The 19,485-nt window shown below is 44.7% G+C and overlaps 1 protein-coding gene across 3 annotated transcripts in view; it reads left to right on the top strand.

Annotated features, from left to right (window-relative positions):
• The first annotated feature begins 9,937 nt into the window (after nucleotides 1-9,937).
• PCLO (piccolo presynaptic cytomatrix protein) overlaps nucleotides 9,938-19,485 on the top strand; it is a 177,491-nt gene continuing 167,943 nt past the window's right edge. For all 3 annotated transcript variants that reach the window (XM_048501408.1, XM_048501407.1, XM_048501406.1), the window contains exon 1: nucleotides 9,938-10,310. In XM_048501408.1, the coding sequence (XP_048357365.1) occupies nucleotides 10,093-10,310 (218 nt within the window). In that variant the 5' untranslated portion in view covers nucleotides 9,938-10,092. The remainder of the gene's footprint in view (nucleotides 10,311-19,485) is intronic.

Here is a 19,485-nt window from a genome sequence, read left to right as displayed (position 1 = left end):
GATAGGACAGATATTTTTCAGTTCTGGATAAATCATTCTTTCATTCATCAACATTCAGAGTTTTTCTGGTTGCTATTTGTTCCTTTCCTAGCCTCCATTATTATCACCTATATACTAATAGTCCCCTTGCAAGAGCTCCCTCGGGTCACAGCACAGGGTCATCTCTAGTAGGTACTCAGGTGGGTTGTCTTCTGCTGCTGAGGGTGCTGCTGAAAGCCAGCTAGGTTCCTTCAAGCTGCTGGACTCCTGAGTGGATTCCCTTTAGGTTGCGACCTGACAGGTGATTTCCCCAGCAGCGGGGCTTCCAGCTGCAATCCACCTGCAGTCCTCAGAGGTAAATGCAGGGGCAAAGGTCTCACCCCAGGACAGTGTATTTGATCCTTTTTGTCCAGGGGTGGACTGATCAACTAGAAAAAAGCAAACCGTATAGATTTTAGTAGATTTGATCATAATGCAGGGTATTATGTGAACTGTGGGTTGCATCTAGAATGGCCCTGGGGAGAAAGTATCACAGTGGCCCCCAGAAATACCATTCTGTTCCCTGCTGCTCACCAGCTGCTGCTGCTGCTGCAAAAAAGAAGAGATTCCATCTAAACATTAGGAAGTATTTCCTGACGATAAGGGCTGTTCAGCAGTGGAATACACTGTCGGAGGGTGGAGTCTCCTTCTTTGGAGGTTTTTAAGCAAAAGCTGGATAGTCATCGGTTTGGAGTGCTTTGATCGTGTGTTCCTGCACGGCAGGGGGTTGGACTGGCCCTTGTGGTGCCGTACAACTCTATGATTCTAAACTTCCTCCTTGAGCCTGCTGCGCCAAGAGAGCCTTCTGCATCGTTCTTCTTTATTATGTATCATTTCTTGTGGATTAGTGTCCCAAGCAGGTAGCAGATTTGAGAACATTTGTCATCCAGCTGGAAGGAAGAAAACAGCAACTGTCAGGATAAGGTGGTGCCTCATTAATTCAATTACCTGTGAACACCAGCTATTTATATCTATGCGGTACTGCTTGGGGGGAGGGTTGTGCTTTTGAATACCAAGTTAAGGCTATTGTCAATATGCAAACCCATTCCCTTTTGGTTGTTGTAGGTTTTCCAGGTTGTGTGACCGTGGTCTGGTAGATCTTGTTCCTAATGTTTCGCCTGCATCTGTGGCTGGCATCTTTAGAGGTGTATCACAGAGGGAAGTCTGCTACACACTGTGCCCAGTGAGAAGGGAATGTTTTTAGTGGGGTATAAATTGTCCATGTCCCAGGGTGGGGAACCAATCAGTAAGTGTTCGGGTGGAACTTGCTATGCAAAGGTGTGGTTGACTGCATTGTCTTGTGGGTGGGGTTTTTCAGTCCAGGGAGTGATTCACATTTGCATTTCCTGCAGCAGCAACAGTCTTAGAGAATGCAAGCCCTGTGTCTGGGTGGAGTCCATTGTCCATGAACATAGTATGCCCTTGGCCTTTGATTCTGGCGTATTTAATTGCTGGTAGCCAAGTTTTGTTAATTCTCAAAGTCTCTTCCCTCAATTCTTCAAAGTCTCTTCCTGCTTTCAAATAGAATGTTATGTCCAATTTTGTTTAGAGCATGTTCTGCAACTGCAGATTTTTCAGGATGGATAAGCCGATAGTGTCTTTCGAGGTCCTTAATGCGAGTCTGAATGCTGTGTTTTGTAGTTCCAATGTAAACCTTTCCACAGCTGCAAGGTATGCAATAGACTCCTGCAGAAGTGAGAGGGTCTCTCTTGTCCTTCGCTGAGTGTAGCATCTGCTGTATTTTTCTGGTAGGTTTGAAGATGGTTTGTAGGTCATGTTGTTTCATCAGTTTCTCTATTTGATCTGTGATTCCCTTGAGGTATGGTAAAAATATTTTTTCCTGTTTCTCCTCAGTCTTCTGGATTTCTCTTGGTCTTAAAGCTCTTCTGATTTCTGTTGTGGAGTAGCCATTAGCCTGCAGAACCCAGTCTAGATGATTGATTTCATCAGGGAGGAGGTGAGGTTCACAAATTTGTTTTGCACAATCTGTCAAAGTTTTGATTATGCCCCTTTTTTGTTGTGAGTGGTGGTTGGAGTTTTTATGTAGATACCGATCTGTGTGTGTTGGTTTTCTGTATACTGTGTGGCCCAATTGATGGTTGGGTTTGCAAAAGACCAAGACATCTTTAAAAAGGCAGTTTTCCTTCTTTTTCAGTTTCCATGATAAATTGGATGTTTGGGTGGATGCCGTTAAGGTGGTCCATTCCCTTTTGGTAGCCCCACTGGGTATGACCACTCCAGCCATATAAGTCAGACTTAAAGTTGCCAACTTCAAGTTGGGAAATTCCTGGAGATTCAAGGTGGGATGGGGGGCTGGAAAGGGCAGGGCTTGAGCAGGGGAGGTAACATGACATACAACCCTCCTTCCAAAGTGGCCATTTTGTTCATGGGAACTCATCTCTATCCTTTGGAGATCGGTTGTAATTGTGTGAGATCTCCAGGTGCCCCCTGGATGTTAGCAGCCACAGCCACGTTCCAGATTTGGCCCATGACCCCCCCCCCCAATCCAAGGTTCACTTTCCCAATAGGGTTTATGTTTCAGAGGTGAGGAGGGGTATACCCCGAGGAGAAGCATTTGGGAAAAAAATGAGGACACAAATGTTAGGGGAAAAAAATCAATGTAATATTTACAGAAAATAGTTATATCACCAGTACCCCTGAATAGCATACTGGGGAGAAGCATTCCAGTGCGTCATGGGTGTGGGGGAGAAGTGTCCCAATCTCAACAAGAGGGAAAATGAGAATGAGACAAAGTTCTCCTTTCGACTATCAACAAGCTGATCAGCTGGAACAAAAGGCACATCATGCGCACTGCAAGCTGTTTCTGTGATTGGAACGTAGAAGCTGGTGCCTGTAGAGGGACAGGGCTTCAAAGAGGGACAGTTGGTTTTATGTGGCTTAGCAGCATTTCCAGGGGTAGCATTTCTGGGCGTCGTTGATTTTTTTCTATTGGGGCTTTTCCACACTACGTGTTTGCTCCAGCTTGGCTTCTTAACTGCATCAGTTTTTCCACTCCCTAACACATAGTATGGCTTGTTGTCACTCCTCTCCCATTCTGGGGGCAGGTTTGGGTTTTTGCTGTTGTTTTTTTGGTTTAAAAAACTGGGATATCAGCTGGTGGGAAAGAACACTGTGTGTAAGGAAGGGGCAAAATGACACGGTTACGAATCCAAATTGGAACAGAAACTCAGAGCAGAAAAGGCCTGGCTGTCCAAGGGTTGCCACTGCCAGCCTCTGAGTGGTGCAGGGAAATGTCCTGCAACTACAACTAATTTCCCACAACTACAACTGATCTCTAGAGATCAGCTCCTAAGAAAATGATTGCTTTTAAGAGTGAATTGAATGGCATTATACTCCACTGAGGTTCCTCCTTTCTCCAAACCTATGGTGACCAGACGTCCCGCTTTTGGCGGGACAGTCCCACCTTAAAACAATTTGTCCTAAGGCCCTCGCGGGTTTTTTTTTGAACCGGCCCCGGCATTTTTTTTTGCACTACAGCTTCTGGAAGCCTCCAGAAGGCAGTGCTTTGAAGCTCTTAGCGCCACAAGACGTCGGTACAGGGAGCGCACCTGCCTCTCTAGGGGGCAGCCAGATCCCGGTTTACAAAGGTGACAATCTGGTCACCTTATCCAAACCCCACCCTCCCCAGGTTCCTCCCAGGGCTGGCAGTCCTAACATTGGATGTGCTTCGCCCTGTGCCTTTACCCATGGAATGACAAATTTAAATTCAACACATGTATGGAAATGATGCAGTGATAGGAAAAAATCCCCTCTCTATGAGCCTGGCTCTTTACCAGCTGTTAGAAGCACGAGGCCCTTGCCAAACAAACCCGGACCACAGAGAACTCCATGGTAGTTAATTGGGCTGGCAACCATTTCTATTTTCCAGCAGGGCTTTTGTTCCCTTACCAGCTGCATGATGACAAGCAGAGATGAGGCAAGTAAATAGAGGTGCCAGTCTTCAGGTAGGGCTTTGGTATCTCCTGCTGATATAACTAATCTTGAGGCTACAGGAATCAGTTCCCCTGGAGAAAATGACTCCTTTGGAAGGTGGACTTATGGCATTGTGTCCTGCTGGGGTCCCTCTGCTCCCCAAACCCTGCCCTCCCCAGGTTCCACACCCCAAATCTCCAGTTATTTCCCAATCCAGAACTGGCAACCCTTCAAGTGATGCAATTCCTATCATTGTATTTGCATACAACTTTACTGCCTTATCTTCTTAAAGATGTAGGCATTCTTCCAGGAAAACACAGGCAGCCGTTTCTTTGACAGCAAGAAGGTGAGAGAATCTCTGGACAGATGAGAAAAGCATCTGTCACTAATTCTGCCTAAATCAGGCCTTCCCACTGTGTCGTTCAATAAGCCAAATGCTGCAATGTGGTATAGTGGGCTGAGTAGTGAACTACAACCTCAGAGACTCAGGTTCAGATTCTCTGCAATCAACATGAAGCTTGCTGGGTGATCTTGGGCCAGCCACCTCATCAACTTAGCCTATCTCACAAGGTCGGTGTGAGTATGAAAGGAGGAAGACGACTCATGCATGTCACTGAGAGCTTCTTGGGGGAAGGGAAGAATAAAAATGTATTATATAGATGAATCCAGAATATATCTAGACAGACAGATTCATTCAATTTGGCACCAGAGATGCTTGACAAATCTCTTTTTGCCAGTGGTCTGAGACTAAAAAACTGGGGAGGGGGATGTCAAGCAGTTGGCGTGGTTGGTTGGGTACTACTGTCTCAGTGTGTAACCCTGTTTTAATCATGAGTGTAACAATTGGAGGCTGTGTAAGGCATGTGTTTGAGAAAGAGAGAAAACTTTTTCCCATTGAAGCTATGTGATAACTGTTCAGGAACTTAAGGAGCTCATATATTGAGATTTTTCTGGGCTTTGATATTTGCATCTAGAATTCTGCAGCTTTATCATTAGTAGTTTTCAAAAACTGAGTAAGAGTGTTTAAGGATCTGATGTCTGCATATGTTTTCTATCCAGTTCTTTGGTTTACTAGTTCAGTATTTTGCCCTAATTAGTAAAATCATAAAGGTACTGTAAAATTTCTCGTGATCTATCTTTATTACTGCCCGTGTGCCTTTAATCATGTAGAAGACCTTGCCTGTTATTTTTTCTAGTGTCCATTATGTGACAGTATTCAATCTAGACTGAACCAAGCTGTTCCACAATCTTTGGGTTCAAATGAGGATTGCATCTGTTTTCTTTTGGCAGATGTAAACCCAGCAATTACATATAGGGTTGCCACTTTTATGGAAAAGATTTGTGCATGTCAGCCTTCAAAAACAGATCTTTCAGTCCTATTTTGTCTATGGTTTATCTCATTGTATATTTTATTTTTTGTATCTTTTACTAATACACATAAGTATGATTTTATGTTATGTTGTTAAGGCCTGTGGCTATAATGCTTAATAAATATTTACATTCACATTACATAATGGTATTTAAAATCCCAAAAGTGCAGAGTGTAAAGACACCCACTGAAATAATAACTAACAACTGCTTTTAATATTGTATTTTATTCTAGAATAGAAATGGCAAACTCTAGATAGTGCATTATTGATAAGAAATTTACATTATAAGATTCATGCATGCATAGGCCTGTTTCTGCTTAAGTCTCTGATCACTAAATAATAAAATTCTGGTAAATGACATAGGTTAATAGTTCTTTTAGTGCAAGATGGCCAGTAAAACTCTGAATCCAGGAGAATGAATGGCAGGGTTCTCTTCAGGATGAGCAAGATGGGGTTGCTGTTGGCAGAGTGATTAGAAATGTGAATGGTGCACAATCTGGTTAAAGTATGGATAAAGTTTTGTCTCCAAGTCATAGTTGACTCATGGCAACCCCTAGTGGAGTATTCAAGGCAAGGGACATTCAGAAGTGGTTTGCCATTGCCTGCCTCCATTTCACCATGGTATTCCTTGGAGGTCTCCCATCCAAATACTTGCCATGGTTGAGGTTGAGAGTGTGTGATTGGCCCAAGGTCATTCAGCTTCCATGGTGCGAAAGGGGATCTGAATCTGACTCCTTAATCACTATACTGCCCTGGCTCTACCATACTTGATATTACTGAGTAGAGAGATATAGGCTCATTCCGCACATGCAAAATAATGCACTTTCAAACTGCTTTCAGTGCTCTTTGAAGCTGTGTGGAATGGCAAAATCCACTTGCAAACAGTTGTGAAAGTGGTTTGAAAACGCATTATTTTGCGTGTGCAGAAGGGGCCATTGTCTCCTACTACATAACTAGAAGAGGAAAAGGTGTTATACTCTCTGCTCTCTCTCAGCAAGTGGTGTAGTGGTTAAGAGCGGAGGGCTCTAATCTGGTGAAGAAGGTTTGTTCCCCTTCTCCTACACATAAATCCTACTGGGTGGCCTTGGGCTAGTCACACTTCTCTGAGAACTCTCTCAGGGCCACAAGGTATCTGTTATGGGGAGAGGAAGGGAAAAGGAGTTTGTAAGCTGTCTCGAGACTCCTTAAAGGTAGAGAAAGGTGGATTAGAAAAGCCAACTAATTCTCTTCTTGTCTTATGTAAAATCTTTTCTTTCTTTTTTTTTTGGGAAAAATATAAATAAATTATTCAAAAGAGAATTCCAACCCTTCCCCCCCTTAAAAAAATAGAATCCAAATAATCTAGACTACTCATAGGGAAACCCATTCTGAATAAAAAAAAACTTCACACTGTTTTCAAGTGCACCTCCTTATTGACTGGCCCAAGGTCACCTGGCAAACTTCCATGGCAGATTGAGGATTTGAACCAGGGTCTTCTAGATCCTGACCTGATATTGTAACCACTATATTACATTGCCTGTCAGCTTTCCCTTCTCTCTCTCTCTCCCCCCGCCCCCAGCTGCTTTTCACCTGGAAAAGTTTGGTCCAGTTGCAAATGCAGGTGGAAAAGCTGGTACTTCCAAGTTATTCAGGTTATTCAGGTGAGCTTTGCGTTTCCACTGTCAGGCCCAGCCAAATTGCACATAATGTGTGGAGGCTGCCCCTAGGTCCATGCAACTTGTGTGGCATTGATTTGTCTGGTAGTCACTCTTGCCCCCAGGTGAATAGCACACATTTGTATGGGTAGACGTTTTCCTGGTGGTTGCTGCTGAGACGGTCCTGATGAGTACTCCTTCTAGGGCAGGACAGATCAGGAGTGCATTGGAAAGCCAAAATAGCCCTGGAAAGGACCCTCCTCCTTGCATTTTACTGACAGGAACCAACATCGGAAGGGTGGCGATATTATGGTTGCCTAGCAACTCTCATAATGGATAGTGAGATCTCAGAGGATATCCATTTCTTAGCAGCACTGCTTGTAATATGGGGTGTTAATTCCGCCCCCAATTTTATTTTCTTTGTATTTCATATTTTCCTACAAACCTGCATCTTTTCTTGGGTTTGTCCAAACACCAGTCTTCTTTGTTAACAGCTCCACTCTTTGGATATAAGGATCCCAGGTAATCATATTTTTCTTAATTCTTTCAGACTCGGATTTTTGTAAGTTATACAACCTTTTTATCAGGAATTTCTCATTTTTGCACAGATTATCTCATAACAGATATAAGGATCCACAGAGAGTCAGTGTTGATAATTAGATCTATTGATGATGGTGAAATAGAGTTGCCATCCCCCACCCCCCCACCCCCCGCTGGTGGGGGTAGGTTTGCCAGATCCAGGTTGGGAAGCTCCTGAAGGTTTTGGCATGAAGCCTGGGGAGGACTGGGACCTCAGGAAGTTACACTGCCATAGAATCTATGGCCCCTTCCGCACACGCAAAATAATGCGTTTTCAAACCACTTTCACAACTGTTTGCAAGTGGATTTTGCCATTCTGCACAGCTTCAAAGAGCATTGAAAGCAGTTTGAAAGTGCATTATTCTGCATGTGCGGAAGGAGCCTATGCTCCAGAACATCCATTTTCTCCATGATCTCTGTAACCTGGAGATTAATTTCATTCCAGGGAACCCCCAGATCTTATCCGGCGGTGACATCCCTGTGTTGAGAAGCAAAACACAGATTGTAAAGAGCTCCACAATGATCTCTTCCATCAGCTGAGTAGGCAACAATATACCACAAGAAGTTCAGTGCTCAAGAGATCCCGAGGTCATGGCAGACAGATTGCTGAAAATGTCAACATTATCAACATCAGTGGAGAGAAAAAAAGCCAACTCCGTGCCAGATATTATTAGGAAAGGGACTGAAAACAAAACTGCCGCTACCAGTATATGGCTATGTTTTGAATCCTGTGTACAGTTTTAGTTGCTGTATCTTCGACATGATACTGAAACACTGGAAAAGGTGCCAAAAATGATGAAGTACCCAGCTTTAGCTTAGTACCCAGCTAAGCAGAAATTCCAAGGAGTCTGGGGTTTTTCAGTTTAAATTACCACCAGGAGAGAGACATAACAAAGGTTTATAAAAGTATGCATGGGGTATAGCAAGCAGGTAGAAGAAATGTTTCTCCTTCTTCCATAATACTAAAAAATGCAGGCAGCACTGAAGTCCATTGCAATAGACAGAACACTCAAAGCATTGTGTGTTGACACAAACTCATGGAGTTCATCAGTAGCCATCAGCCACAATGACTAAATGGAACCTCCATGTTCAGTGGCAGAAACCTTACAAATACTAGTACTAGAGGCAATGGGGGAGGGGTTGAAATGGCATGCTGGACTAACTGTACCATTAGTCTGTTTTCACGCAACTGTTATGATGTGTTCTTAAGAGAGGATTGGAGTCTCAATGGGCTGAGAGAAGGAAGCAGCTAGAAGCAAAACTATCAATTTGACACCAAGATTCTTGAGGAGGGGGGAGTTCAGCAATGAAAAAGCAGCAAATGCATTGAAATTATACACTATGACCGTGGTGGCGAACCTTTGGCACTCCAGATGTTATGGACTACAATTTCCATGGACTACAATTGGCCATGCTGGCAGGGGCTGATGGGAATTGCAGTCCATAACATCTGGAGTGCCAAAGGTTCGCCATCACTGCACTATGTCAATGTCTCTGTCTTTGAGAGAATGTGCAAACTTAAGGGACCAAAATGACAAGAAGGTGCTACATAGTGTACGGTTGTGAGTTGTTCTAGCAGCCTCTGTGGCGTAACATGATGGTTAAGAGTAATAGAGAACCAGGTTTGATTCTAATCTGGTGAACGGGATGTGTTTCCCCACTGTTCCATATGAATCCTGCTGGATGACCTTGGGTTAGTCACAGTTCTCTCAGAACTCCCTCAGCTCCACCTACCTCCCCCCCACCCGTATCTGTTCTGGAGAGAGGAAGGGAAGGAGCTTGTAAGCTGTTCTGACATTCCTTACAGTTGAGAAAAGCAGGGTATAAATCCAAACTGGACTGTCTGTTGTAGGCCAAATGTAGTTCTGATTTTGCTATTTTTATGGGGGTGGGGTGGGGTAATCTATCCTTGCAATTTAATAGTTTTGTATTTCTTGCAACATCGTAAGATGGCCTCAGGGACCCTTTGAGTTAAGAAGCAGGATAGAAATGTGAAATATTTACATCAACCCTATCTTCAGAGCATGTTTCAAAAGTACAGAGGTGGGTATATGTGGGTGCATATGTACATGTGTGCTGTGTGTATATACACACTTGCACACGGGCACACACAGAGGATGGTAAATAATTATTTGTACTGATGACTGTCCTGGGTTTCTGCTGCCATAAACAGGCTTAAAAGGGACGAGGTTAGGACTGTTTTCTGTGGGTGGCTATGCATGGTGTCCCCCGAGTCTCTCCTGCAGTGTGTGTGTTGCGGGCCCTTTAAATGCTGGCCTGCAGGGCGGGAGCAGCTGCTCCGACTGCAGGGGGAGGCGAGGCGAGGCGCCGCACGGAGCTGCTCGCCTTCTGCACGGCGGAGCATGCGCGCTGTGGCTCAGGCGGGGGAGAGTGGAGGAGGAGGAGCGCGCGCCGGGCCCTTTTCTGTTCCTCCGGCAGCGGAGGGAAGGGGGCAGCCCAACCCATCCCAGCAGTGAGGAGACGCCGCCGGACCGAGACGCGGGGGACGCCCAGGAGGCTGGAGCGGCGCGCCTTCCCGGGGCCAACTGCAGGGCGCCATGGGCAACGAGGCGAGCCTGGAGGGCGAGGGGGCCGAAGGCGCGGCGGACGGCGGGTCCCGAGGGCCGGCCTCCATCCCAGCCGGCGTGCAGGAGGACCTGAGCCGGCTCAGCGAGGAGGAGAGGAAGCAGATCGCCGCCGTCATGGCCAGGGCGCAGCAGGGCCCCCCCGGCGCGGAGCCGCCCCCCATGCCGAAGCACGCTCTGGCTGCCAGCGGGTGGGTGGCCGGGGGGGTGTCTCGGGCTCCAAACGCGCGCGCACGCGGCCCACCTCACTGGAGAGTCTGACTGGGCGAGGCCAGAGACCCAACAGCCCAGGGACCCCGCTCTGCCTCCCCACCCCACCCCACCCCACCCCACCCCGGCCCGGCCCAGAATCTTCCTCGCCTGTGCTGGGCTCCCTGAGCTAATATGGAAGCCCGCGAGACTTCCGCCGGGCTGCGGAGCCCCCGCGCCTCCGCTTCTGGGCCCTCAGCCCCGGGCGTGCCCGGCTCCTTCGCAGCCGGGGGGCCCCAGGCTCGCCTGGGCTGTGGAGCTGTTCGCCAGGCTGCCGCCTTTCAGCAGCGCTGTCCATGGTGCTGAAATGGCTCGCGCTCGAGCGCAGCAGGGATTTCCCAGCCTTTGGTTGCTGCGGTGCCCACGGAAGGGCAGTCTGGGCGCGAGAAAGCAGCCTTTGAGTTGTGACCAGACTGCAATAATTAAATCCTGTCTAGGGCCCAGCACCCTTTCCTGCATGGAGCCTTGCAGTTTATCTTGCAAACTCTCTTCTGACCTGCCCTAGATAAATGTCAATTACATTTATGCCATGCAAGACTTATGTAAGCAAATTCTGGGGGAGGAAAAAGGATTTGATATTTGGACATGACTAGCACTACAGAATTGCAGCCAGATTAATAGCATCCCTCCTGTTGGATGGTGCTGGCTTCTTTATCTATGACTGTGCAGAGATGCTGTTGCTTGTGGCACACATGATAATTACACTGTATCCCAGCATGGTGTGTGGTCACATGGATTTCAAAGAAAAAGCTTAAATTGTCTTTCCCTTTCTCAGGGAGGACAGGCAATTCCATGATAAGCTGTGTATTATTTTTGTGACTGTTGCAGACACGGATTGGGTAATTTCTGCAAATGAAGCATTTTCCCTTCCAGTTTCTTACGCCCTGCTCTTTGTTGTTTCTGTGGAGACCATACAGGTTAGAGGTCTGTTTAAATTTAGTGTGCAACAAGATGAATTCATGTGGGATTCCCCTCCCCTTTAAATGTACAAGGGTTCCTGAACTTGACCCAGTCTGAAATTGCTTGTGATTTGGTTCCATCAGTTTACCATGCAGTTGGTTATTTTATGTTGAACCTTGGACAAGCAGCTGCTTTTGGAGATCAGGGAAATAAAGCTCAACAAGTTCCCATTTCCCTGAATGGAGCTCCCTACATACATTCTTGCTATTTATACAGTTGTCAAGCTATTGATGCTGCGTCAGGGCTGGCGTTTCACAACCATTAACATGGAAATTGTTCCACAGAAGAAGTTTTCTGTATAGATCTTGTAGCATATTAATAATTCACAGTTGAACATACAGATAGTTTTTTTAAACAAAAAATCCCAGAAGTCCATAACTAGTCACTCTATCAAGATAAAATAACGACTTTCTTGTGTTGGATGCATTTTTATCAGTCAATAGGATTATTTTTAAGGAGCCATGTCCATTTTATTGAATTGTCTGTATATGCAAGAGGGGAAGGGGTGTCTGTTTCTTCCTCTTGCCAACAATTTTGAAAAGGCTTTTAATTAGATCGCTACTATTTCACATGTATATTACCTTTAAATGGCATGAATAGTGCCATCTCTCTTTAAATATTTAATTTCCCTGCTTCCTGAGCAGTGGTCGTTTAATAATCATCCTCAGAGCGTAATAATAACCTGTTTGTTTTATCATTCAGTGTATGAAATTGTATTGACTGCTTGACTGTCTGGCCAGGAGTGAGGGGTTGTCAGTCATTTGCCCCTTTTCCTTTTGGATTTGGTTGAAGGTCCCTGTGAAGGTGGATGTAACATCTGTGAAGGTGGATGTAACATCTGCCCCAGCAAAGCGCAGAGTTACTAGTGTTTGGTTTTGTTTATGCATTGCTTGTGTTGAGTACCAGAGACTGTGTGGTACCACAGGGTGCTCTGGTGGAACTGGTGGAGTGATCTTGGGCATGATGCTGGAAACCCTTAGGATGATGGCTCTGGGAAATGTAAACTTTCAGACCAAAATTATTTTTCATGTTGTGCTCATGGGTTTCTGGTTGCTCCACAGAGTTGTGTGAGAACACATACAGTGAGTGTGCATTTTTTCACCAGTCACTTCGTTGGTGATCTGCTTAAGGTGATAAATGTCTTAAAACTTGGTATTCTAGTGACTAAAAGGGTAGTGCCAGTAGTGGCAGGGATGCTGGGATGCTGCCACAGCATCCACGCCATGTCCCAGCACTGGGGGAGGGCGACAGCAGTCATATGGTGGCAGTTTTGATCCTCTGCTGAGGTAAGCGCCCCCAAGAGGACAAATCCACTGGTGTGTCACCACTACTCTGTCAAGTGGATTCAGTCACCCCCTCTTTGGATTGGGCTCTTCCTCGCTTATACCAGACGTTCATTGCCTATTCCAACATTGTACACCAGACGTTCATTGCCTATTCCGACAATTATGTTGTGGAAGACACTGCCCGTGAATACAATGATGGTGGTGAGCTTTAAGGGAGAATTAATGGAAGAGAGGTCCTTTAGTTGCTACTAACCATGGTGACTAAAAATAACTTCCATATTCAGGCATGATAAACCTGTGACTATCAGAGCTGTGTGGCAACATCAAGGGGAGGCCTGAGCCTCTCTGCTCTGTTTTTTGGCCCTCCAGGACAAATGTTTGGCCACTGTGTGAAAGAGGATGCTGGACTATATGGACTGATCCAACAGAGCTCTTTTTATGTTGATGGATAACTCACTCTAAAGTAGACAGACCCCACCACAGAATGCAGTTGTTGGTCTGCGAAATGGTAGTGATGGCAGTTCTTCTTTGCCTCCATTTCCTCCAAAGCATTTCAAGCAGCACAACTGTTCAATGTAGTCCGTTGGTTGGGAACACATAGAAGCAAGCCCCCATCCGAGGGTGGCTCAGCCCAGTTCTGTGAAGCTTTACCCACCAGCTCTGCTAGTCCATTCCACAATATCAGGGCAGGAAGATGAACCCTCTCTGCTTCTGACCAATCTGAATGCAAGAGGCATCAGCAGCATCCGCTTTTCGGAGTTATATGTGTTGTTTCAGGTTGAATTTTCTGATCTCTGTGGGCAGGATTTTTGGGGTTATGCCTCCATCTTCCAGTTAGTTGTTTGCCCTTCCTGGATGATAACAATCACACCAAGTAACGTTAAAAGCTGCTGCCAAAACTACTGGTGGAAGGTGTTATCCCAGGTTCAGTTCAGTGCTGGTTTTACCTTTAAACTGCTGCCCTTTGTTAAAGATGGGAGACTTGTGGGTCCTCTGTTCTTCCTCTTCTCGTTGGCCTTCCGACCTTCACGCTGGCAATAAAAGCAAAGCCATATCAGCTGAATTCAGTTACTTGTTGCTTTGTCTCTGTTGGAAGAAATCTCAAGCTGCATTTCATCACGTAGGGCCAGGATTCTTCAACTGCAACCTACATTGTTCCATGGCCCAATTTTCACTTTCCTGGAGTCTCCAAGGCCAGATGTAAAGAATAGAAGATACTGCTGAACAGCCCATGAGCAGACAGTAAGGCAGGCCATTTAAAATATATCTCCTCATGCAGGCCATTTAAGGCTCTTTCAGCCCAGGTGGTCAGCAAAGGAATTGGCATGTACCTTTTCCATGTCAAAACAGTCCTGAATAATAGCAACGCAACTGAAATCTCTGTCAATGAACCTGGGGCATGTACAGACCAGAGAGCAGATTGAATGTTGATGTTAATTTTTAAAACTTCCAAATGTTCTTACACAGAGAGGCCATAACATTATAAAGAAAATAACGTCTGAAGAACATGCAAATTAAAATATATATGTATATAATAAAGAGAACAGTGTTGCTCTGTAACCCTAACCATACTTGCCAGGAATGAAGATGTTGACAATTTTATGTTAACATTCTTAGAATCAAGTGGAGTTTGACCAGTTCCACAAGAGGATATCTGCCAGTCTCTCTTGTAACTAGAACAATGCTGTGTCTTTAGCCACCTGGAAGATGAATCAACTTAAGGTGGCATAAACAATGGCTGCAATAATTATATTTAAAATATCTCTCTCAATACCTTGAGACTGGGATGCAGAATATGTCAGGAACTACAGTTCTTCTGTGAATGGCTTTTTTCAAACACAGCCTCAATAACATATGCCATACATTTTGCAAGAGGCCAGTGGAATTTTCTGGTAATTTAGGTAGTACAGGAGACAGGGAAACCCTTATTCTCCATGCAATTTGGAGCAATATCTCATTTCAAATTGTGATTTTTATTCCTTAGTAATATCCGATTCATTGGCCCCCTTATTTGTTGAATTGACTTTTCTTAAAGTTGTAATGTGTGTTAGAGGCCATCTAGCCTAACCTCCAGCCTCCTTTTAAGAAATCCAAAGCCAGAGCATCCCTCACAGATGGCTGTTCAGCATCGAGGACTGCCATCAGCTCTGGAGAAAAATATGCTGTCCCCTTGATAGAGGCTTGATGGGATACGATTGACCTCTGGCTATGAAAAGCTTCAGTTGCACATTTCTGCACTTTCCCCCCCTCCAGGTAGTTGACAGCCTATCTGGACCTGCTTGTGAACCATAATTAATTTCTGCAGGGCTCCCTGAGAGCAGAACGACCCATTGAGCAACAGGATTTTGTATTCCCTTCTATGCTTGTCTCAGAGGAGGTGAGTCCACACCTTTTGAGATCAGTCGAGGGATGCATATTCTGACCTAGCCATCTGCTGATCCCCATCCTGCTTGGTTCCAGTCATACTTTTTTTTTTACAATAAGAGCTGTTCAACAGTGGAATCAGCTGCCTAGGGAGGTAGTGAGCTCACAGACAGCCTTTAAGCAGCGGCTGGATGAACACTTGTTAGAGATGCTCTAAGCTGATCCTGCATTGAGCAGGGGGTTGAACTGGATGGCCTGTATGGCCCTCTCAACTCTATGATTCTACTTTGTACTGTGGGTGTTTTCCACAGCTTTAGTTTGAGAGGGCAACCACTTTCAGTCACCAAGCCGAATATCTTTAAGCACAGCTTTGCAGGGGATTTAGTCCATTGAACAAAGAGGAAGTGGTTTGTGTTTTATCATCTGCAAAGCTGGCTTCCTACTGTGTGCCTGAGAGTTTTGAAGGAGAGGAGAAAGGATGTTTAGCTTTTCCAGGGGTGCATATTGGCTATAATCTGTTGTGCCAAATCGAGAATGGCAGAAAGTGCTATTGTTCCCTGAATGCCATGTTACCCATATTTTTGACTAAAGTTTAATGTAGCATCATAAGCTTGTTCACTTGATAGTACGTTTCTTGCACTGCCAAAAGAAGAATTGTGCAAGCAGGGGCTTAACTGGGGTTACTTCTGGCAAGAGTTTGCTGGTTTCCTCGGCTTATAAGAAATCACCAATGAGAATTTTCTGAGGTATACATGGGATGCGGTGGTTTGACTAGAACAGTTTAGTTGCAAAATGATACTTAGTCCTTGGAGATCTACTGATCCCTAATATCAGGAACAAGTATATTCTGAAAAACGTAAGCATTGTTAATAATAATGGGTACCACTGTATAGGTGTGTGCTTTCAAAATTGCTGCCTGGTATTACTTGGATTTATCCCTCTTGAGCAACTTAAATGAGTTTGGTGTAGTGATACAATACATGTCTACTCAGAAGTAAACCCCACCTTTGCTCAGTGGTGCTTAATTTCAGGTCAATACACACACATATACAAGATAAGGCTAAGCTTTAGTAACCCTGAATGTGCATTAAACAGCTATCTGTATCCAGCCTTTTCAAGGTTTTTTATTCCAGTTTCTTGCTCTGAGTCAAAGAAATCTGTAGTAAACATCAATAGTAGTAATATTTCTGCATTTCCACCAAACTCAGTAGTTTATGTGGATCAGTGTTATATAGGAACCAGGATCTAAAAGCGAAAACCTAAAGATTAGTAATTATGCCTACAGCTAGTTTTATGTGCATATACGATTAGGAAAGTGTTATCTTAATTATGAAATGTGGGACTTGGAACTTTGTAAGGCCAGCTGAGAATTCCTCGGGGCTTTTCTCGCTTGTGATATACTTACGTCCTAAAAGTTGTTTTATGAGTGAAGCAGGTGCCTGTGGAGCTGGTTTTATGAATCAGTAGATAAAATAACAATTTAAACCCCATTTTACAGAGGGGTGGTGGGCAGGCTAGTCTCAGAAGCCTTTTCACAGTGGGAAGGCTTGCCAGAAATGTACAAATTCTAGCCAATCATTAACTCAGTCCAGTTTGTGATACTATTTTTAATGTTCTCAGAAATGTTTAAAGTATTTTTTTCTGGTAAGATGGCAACAGTATTAATAAGCCCATTTCCTAACAGAATGCTGCTTTACCTGCTAGACGAATAAATATTGGAATAAACAATAGTTCAGAACAAGGTTGGAGCCTATGGGAAATTGGAAGAGGGGCAACTGTTGAAAAATCCTACAAAAATCATCCTGTCCAGAGTTTTGCAAGCTTTGAGGGGCCTGAGCAGGCTGACTTCTTCCCCTCTTCCTGTTTTGTTTTAGTGAACTTGGCTCCTCAAAAGATTTGGTGATCCTGAGTTATTGTAATCCTTGTTAGGTGTGTTTGTTTTTTCCCTTTTGGGTTCATTTATAAGGTAATATTTTTCTGCAAATGGAGAAGACCTCCTGAGGTGCATAGTAACCCATTATCTTATTTATTTTAGGTTTTATTCTACCCTTCTCCCAGGGAGCTTGGGTCAGCCTACCTATTGCTGTTCCCTATGATTGGCAGCCTTGAGATCTCCCAGCATTATAATTGATCTCCATTATACCTTGCTGAGATCCCTTCCCTCCCCAAAATTTGCCCCCTTCCCCCAGGAACCAGCCCCAAATCTCCAGAAATTTCTTAACTGGGAGTTGGCAGTCCAGGTCTCTCACATCCTACCAGAGGTCTGCAACCTGCGGCTCTCCAGATGTTCATGGACTACAAATCCCATCAGCCTCTGCCAGCATCGCCAATTGGCCATGAACATCTCCATGAACATCTGGAGAGCCGCAGGTTGCAGACCCCACCTAGTCCATCCCTGTAACCACGATCCTGCCCTATCAGATACAGTGATCTTCTTGACAAGGTTTCTGGCCTATTTTAAATGCCTAATAAAGGTTGTGTTGTTGTTGTTTCTGGCATTGCCGAATCATACCGATGCCCGTCTAGGCCAGCCTTTTGATTCCAACAGAAGCATCCAGGAAGGAAAGAGATGGCAATCTCTTCTGCCTTTTTGGAATCTGGTATTCAAAGTTTTATAGGAGCTCCATGTAGCTGTCAAGGTGGACAGCTGTTCATAGACCTGAGAGTTTGTCTAATCCTTCTAAGAAACCAGCGAAACTAATGGCCATGATCGTACATTGAGAGAATGTGTTCAGTGAGTTAATGATGCATTGAGTGAAAAAGTACTTCATTTTACTATTTTAATCCTTTCCCCAGTTAACTCTGTTTAATGACACTGAATTCTGATATTACAGAGGTATTAATACACATATTAATCGGACCCCTCAAGCACTTCTGCTCAGTCAGCGGAGTGTGGAACTTGGCCATCTGGTTTGGCCCAGGTCCCAAGTAACTAGACATCAGTGAGTTCAGCTTTGCCATCAGCAGAAATAAGTAAAGATCTATGGTTTTTTGTTACTCTGTTAGCCAGAAGACTTCCAAAAAATAGATTCTGAAATGCCTTTCCAAGAAGATAAAATATTATTTTAATTGTTAGATCCTAGCTCATTTAATAAGCAGCCAGTTCTGATCACCATTTGGGATAATTGCAGCTTTTGTCAGATCCTAAATTTTAACAGTAAGGTTCATTTGTATATATAGCTTTTTGGAGAGGCAGGATAAAAAACATTCCAAATATTTTTTTAAAAAAAATCTTGAAGTTTGGGTTTTTTCCCCTTGAAAGGAAAAAACATGCAGCCAAACACCTGCATATTTATTAAGAGATGGGTTTACAGGGAAAAAGTATGACTCAGTGATTTGCACATACAGAGTGTATCTGACAGCGTCTCCAATTCAAGGGCCTTTGGTGACAGCTGTTGAGACCAGGGTGATGACTTATTTAGGACTGCTGGCTTGATACTTGCAGAGAACATTCATGCACAAGAGAAAATACACTCTGTTTGGCCCAAGATGCAGAGGCTATAGTCACAGAACTGATGCCTCATCCAAAGCCCTGTGGCCTCAAGGGGTTGCCATGTAAGGAAATAGGGGAGCCAGCAGGGTGTAGTGGGTAAGAGTGGTGGACTCTAATCTAGAGAACCGGGTTTGATTTCCTGCTCCTCCACATGAAGTGGGTGACTTTGGACCAGTCACAGTTTTTTTTCAGAATTCTCTCAGCCCCACCTACCTGTCATGGGGAGAGGTCAGGAAGGAGATTATGCTTTGAAATTTTTTTCATGACAGAAAAGCAGGGTATAAATCCAAACTACCATTCCTACTACTACTACTACTTCCTTCATTATGTTCATGGAATAATAATTATTATTATTATTCATCGACATAGCAGTCCCCGGTGACAGCAGATACCGTGATTTGAAAATCGAGCTTCAGCATCTATGGCACAAACCAGCTGAGGTCGTCCCAGTGGTAATCAGCACGCTGGGCGCCATCCCAAAAACACTAGGGCAGCACTTGAAACATCTTCGAATTGACAAAATTAACATTCAAATTCAGAAGGCAGCCTGCTGGGATCCACACGAATACTACACCGATACATTACAACTTCCTAGCCTCTGGGTGAGGCTCGAATTGTAATGAAGACCAACAACCAGCTAAAGATCTGGCAGCTGTGAAATCAACAACAACAACAACAATAATAAAAGAGTTTGGATTTATATCCCCCCTTTTCCTTTATATCTCCTTTTCCTTCCCCCCTCACAGCAAACACCCTATGAGGTAGGTGGGGCTGAGAGAGCGCAGAAGAACTGTGACTAGCCCAAGGTCACCCAGCTGGGGTGTGTGGGAGTGCACAGGCTAATCTGAATTCCCCAGATAAGCCTCCCCAGCTCAGGCGGCAGAGCAGGGAATCAAACCCGGTTCCTCCAGATTAGAATGCCCCTCCTCTTAACCACTATGCCACTGCTGCTTCTCTGCCCCATGTTTCAAGAAAGTGTACAAGGCTTAGAGCTGCCATTCTCTTACTGGGGGG

The sequence above is a fragment of the Sphaerodactylus townsendi genome, linkage group LG06 (assembly GCF_021028975.2).
Source record: "Sphaerodactylus townsendi isolate TG3544 linkage group LG06, MPM_Stown_v2.3, whole genome shotgun sequence".
NCBI classification, from domain to species: domain Eukaryota; kingdom Metazoa; phylum Chordata; class Lepidosauria; order Squamata; family Sphaerodactylidae; genus Sphaerodactylus; species Sphaerodactylus townsendi.
This window is presented reverse-complemented; position numbering and strand designations above follow the sequence as displayed.